This window comes from Penaeus japonicus, unplaced genomic scaffold (genome assembly GCF_977035675.1).
Source record: "Penaeus japonicus unplaced genomic scaffold, GWHDUDI00000001_assembly GWHDUDI00000007, whole genome shotgun sequence".
NCBI lineage: Eukaryota > Metazoa > Arthropoda > Malacostraca > Decapoda > Penaeidae > Penaeus > Penaeus japonicus.
In genome coordinates, this window is record NW_028234409.1 from 34,921,070 (window position 1) to 34,925,858 (window position 4,789).

General features: G+C 39.1%; 1 protein-coding gene across 1 annotated transcript; it reads left to right on the forward strand.

Moving 5' to 3' along the window:
• The first annotated feature begins 2,236 nt into the window (after positions 1-2,236).
• Positions 2,237-4,789, forward strand: LOC122250515 (uncharacterized). Its single transcript, XM_086538700.1, has 3 exons — positions 2,237-2,571; positions 2,845-2,974; positions 4,237-4,789. Exons 1-3 carry the CDS (start codon positions 2,377-2,379, stop codon positions 4,740-4,742), a joined length of 831 nt encoding a protein of 276 aa, XP_086394826.1. The 5' UTR covers positions 2,237-2,376; the 3' UTR covers positions 4,743-4,789.

Sequence of the window (4,789 nt, forward strand, 5' to 3'; positions counted from 1 at the left end):
TCAGAGAGTCTAATTGACGACGGGGGTGGATGTATACATGAACCTTCCAGTGTGATTTTGATTTATTATTTTTACTTATAGATGGCTCTACAAAGGCTTAACCCTCCAAGGATTCAATTAGAAGGTCGACCTGGCTTCGACTGTCTACCCCGTTCCTTGAATTTTCGTTATTCTTTTTTAACTTTATCATCATTGCTGTTATTATAATGGTGATCATGATATGAATAATGTTAGTAACGATCATAACAGCACGAGAAATAAAACTTTTTTCCTCCTGATAATTCAAGCAAAGGCCTAAACAGGTGAGGTCAGGTAGGCCTACTCATTAGTGACTAAGGCTTGTGGAGCCATGTATACTAATTGTAAAAAAAAATGGTAATAAAAAGTAAATATAGTGGACGGTGTATATCCGTATCATCAATAGAATAATCTAACCAAACGTTCAAGACTCCTGTTTAAACAAATAAAGTTGATTCAGCATACCTCAAGCTACAGTCAGAACAAGTAGATAGGTAGAAATTCAAACATATCTTTTAATCAAAATATCTAAACATACATTGTTAAAACTTGGCTATAACAAAACAACTTGGCCTGTCATCTTTCCCGGCTGTATATGAGGTTCTTTAAATAGTGTGCTTGGATATTAATTGACTTTATATGATTATATAAGCAGGATTAGATATAGATTAAATATATCATTACTATCTAGTTCACTTTCTTTATCTTTCTGCATAAGCCAGAAAAAAAGAAGAAATAAATCACATGCTAACGTACACGACCAAAAATATAAACAATGAAAAAGGAAAAACAGTAAACTAAAGGTTCTTTTACATATCTTCAGATTAGTAGGAGCTCACGCAGAGTGAAATGCAGCCATTTTTTTCAGACCTGAATTGTTTATCATAAGTGTCAAATTGATAAATTATTTTGATCTCTTAGTGGCTTTGACATGTCTCATACACAACCCTCAAACCTGTGATTCCGAACTCGTTACTGGCCATGGCCCACCAGCTCAGTCAAGAAGATATCATGGACCATTCCATTTCTGATTAGGGATGACTCAAGCGTACACAACAAGCATTCTCTTTTGAAATATATTTCTTCAAGATTGAATTACGAGAAAGTGTTTGAAATAATAGCCAGCTAACATCTTAATCAAATATAGATTTCCTAGAAATATGTGAATGGCCTACTATTCTCCGTACTAAATATTCAACAAAGTTCAAAACAAATACACCAATTTCTAGTTTATCACCAAATAAAGTAGACTGTTTTTAACTGATGTTTTCTTTTTTTCTGTTTTGAGTAGGTTTATGTGTGCCCGTTGGTGCCAGTAGCATGATAATAGCAATTGTGTGTGTGTGTCCGTCCGTAGGTTCAAAAATGGGGGTATATGTAAGTTAATTCGTTTTCATGTCACATGACCCCCCACTTCGACTTTTTGTTTTCTTATAATGTCATATAATTTATTAATTCGAATTTTGTTTACTTGACATGACATTAATATTTTGCTTTGCCTTACTGTTTATGGAATCAGGTGTCTACAGGGTGGGTAATCTTGCCACTACTTTTTGACGTCATATAATCTCCTTTTTTAATCAGATAATGTATTACAGAGTGAAATGAATATGCAGATATCCTTTCATATTATCTTATCATTCAAATCAATTATAGTAAGAAAAAAGACAATATCATAACATTGATAACAGTGATAGAGATAATAACAATGATCTTTATTATCATAATTATTATCATTATGAAAGTAAAAATAATACTAATGAGAACAACAGTAATAATGACCGTGATATTAACAAATACAACAATAATCAATGACAGCCGGAATTATGCTTTGCGGGCATTTTACTTCTTCATATTGCTGTGATGTGATGTATTTCACATCACGAATGTATGTATATAAACGTGTGTGTGTGTGTGTTTAACTACACACACATACACAGACGAACATACATTGAAGAAAGACATGTAAATATAACATTTAATCAGATATTTATGCTTATAGCGAAACTAAAATATTTTTTGGAATCCCTTTTTTATTAGAGAAAACGCTGACGGCACACAGACTCATCTCATTTTTATTTTTTTCTTGTACTTCCTGACATGTTAACCAAAACTTCAAGAGCTAAAACCTATTCCAGGACTTATTTTAGGTACAGATGCGAATAGAAATATCATATAGAAACTTAGTTTCAGTTCTACAGTCAACCCACCCTAAATTGTTCACTCTGTATTTTCATGACTCACAATTATTTATTTATTTTTCCTGTTCCCGTTCCTCTATAAAATTTAAACCTATAAATTGTACCACTTCCTTAAGATACAGAGACACTTTGCAAGCTTTATAGTGCTTGGTCAGCCATGGCTCCACCCCGCGGAAGGACACAGTCGCCAGTCTTCACCCTTGCGACCAGCTTCGCCAGCCTCCTCACCCTGGTCACCCTGGCTGCCCTCACCAACTTGCTTACCCTCTTCGTCATCACTTGCGTGGCCTCTCCCGGCGGAGTCTCTGTGCAGGGGGAGGGCGTCGTTCGCACGGGCGTTGGATACGTTAAGGTTTGCGCCGAAGGTCTTCTCGTTCTCTCTTGCTTCCCGGATTCAGATTCCTTTCCACACGCATAGGCAGATAGATGTTGCTAAAGGTGCCTACGCACATTGTAAATATCCACCACAAATAACGATTTATGTATGATTTTACTTTGTCATGTGGGTAAAAAAAATTAACTTTGTTCTTCTATTTGCTTTTGGTAGTGAACGTCTGCTGAAGTACATGTTTATATGCCTGTTTGTTGAAATATAGTAAAACTAGAAGACTAAATATTTTTTCAGGTAGCCTCCACATTTCCAAAACAATTTTCAAGTTGTAAACTGAAGGTGGAAACGCTAAAGCATAAGAAACATGCTCCATGTGCTGCATTCTGCAACCGTACCCCAGGCTGCACCATCTACTGCATGAAAGGTCAGTGAAAAGTTCATTACTCCTGCAGAACCAGAGCTTGTGAATGCCAACCAGTTCTTAATTTCTTTTCAAATACTTTCATTTGGTCTCACAACTAAGATCAACCTACTGAAATGGGTATTTGTTCATGAAAGTCAGATTCTGCAAATGTGCATCATTGCTTAATTGCATAAACATGATTGCTTGTTGGTGTTCTATATTAGATCGTCTTCTCTTTCGCCCTAGTTCTATTAAGACGGTCTGCTCATTGTCACCAGCAACATCTATCCTCTGCAATTCATGCCTCTCCTCTCCCTCTCCACTCCATCTCCTTTCGATCTCCATCCATCTACCCATCTGTCCAATGCCTCTTTATCGGTCTTCTCCCAATCGGACCAAGCCGGCATACCATCTCAGGAATGCCTCTCACGTTTTCCACAATCAATGCCACCTCAGCCTGTGCTTCAATGTCCTCGCCCTTTCTCTTTCCCATAACTCCTCTTATCGGTCACCGTTTCAGTCTCATCTTCTTTAGCTGCTTTTCTTCTCTACAACAGATGCAGCACAGGCCTTGCAACTGCTGTGTAGATCTTCACTCACCTTCACTCTCTGTCACATACTATACTGCTGACAACATGCAGCCCTGTTCCACCTGTACTCTCCAACATTGTTCCATGACTGTAGCTCCCTTACATGTATATCTTCCAGCATGATCTGCTCTCTCCCTCCCTCAACCTTCCATGTATTCACCTCAAACCTCTCCTTTCTTGACACTCTTGCCCGTCTGCCATCCTCTGCTGACAACAGCACCAGATCATCAGCATGCAACAGCTCTAATCCCTCTTCAATGCCAAATGACAAATCCATAACACATTCTCCGGTTCCCTTCCAAGGTCTTCTGCAGTTGCCTTACAAGAAAAATTGCATTTGCTGCCTTTCATAAACCCAAACTTATTTGAGTACATGTCTGCACACTTCGTCCACAATCCTTTCCATTTTTCCAACGGGTTTTGTGTCATCTTCAGTCCCCTACAATTCATATACTCGAAAGTATCTCCTCTCTTTCTGCAAAAGCTTCACCATCCATATCTTTGCTTCGCCTCCCACCATCTTTTCATATTTCATGATAACCTATGATTATTGATTGGCTCTATCAGGAAGTTCAAGAACTGAAAATTAAATGTGAAAGGAAATGCAGATACTATATTAATGACATCCACGATTTGGATCTCCAGTCCCTCTGTCTTCTCAGTCCTACTAATGTATAATATTTTGCTCTACAGACAATGTGTGTAGTCTGTACAAGGCTCGGGTGACCCAGAGTTGGCCAGGCTATGACGATGCCTCCGAGGCCAACACCTTCGCCTCATGCTACTCCTCGTGGGCCTATCGTGACATCTCCCATTTGACCACCGTGACTGCCACTTCCTATTATCGTTCCCGCTTGCCTTCCCATGCCAACGATGGCTTCTACTGTTATAGTTTCCAATCGGCTTACTGCACTTCCGTTCGCGGTGGCCATGCACTGAAAGTCGAACTGCCTGAATCGATGGCCATCAGTGTTGTACGAGTGCAGTCATGGTCTAGTACAAAACTGCCCGATGTCTTCTTCGGAAATTCCTCTGTATATTCCGAAAATCTCAAGATCGCCACGACTTCTGAAACGGCACTTGACGCATCTAACAGCTTCTCGGTCACGCCGCCAGAGGGCATGGAGGCCAAGTTTCTTTTCTTCCGGAGCTTGGACAATTATTTGCAAGTTTGTGAGATTGCCATTATTCCTGCTTAGTGGAATTTTAGTACAATATTTCACTGTAAGGGGAGACCAATGTCACA

Bases quoted from the DNA above. Each gene is read 5' to 3' on its own strand.
- LOC122250515 (XM_086538700.1), top strand. From the start codon at position 2,377: ATGGCTCCACCCCGCGGAAGGACACAGTCGCCAGTCTTCACCCTTGCG. The intron at 2,572-2,844 runs GTTTGCGCCGAA...ATATTTTTTCAG, and splicing joins CGGGCGTTGGATACGTTAAG to GTAGCCTCCACATTTCCAAA. The intron at 2,975-4,236 runs GTCAGTGAAAAG...TTTGCTCTACAG, and splicing joins CACCATCTACTGCATGAAAG to ACAATGTGTGTAGTCTGTAC.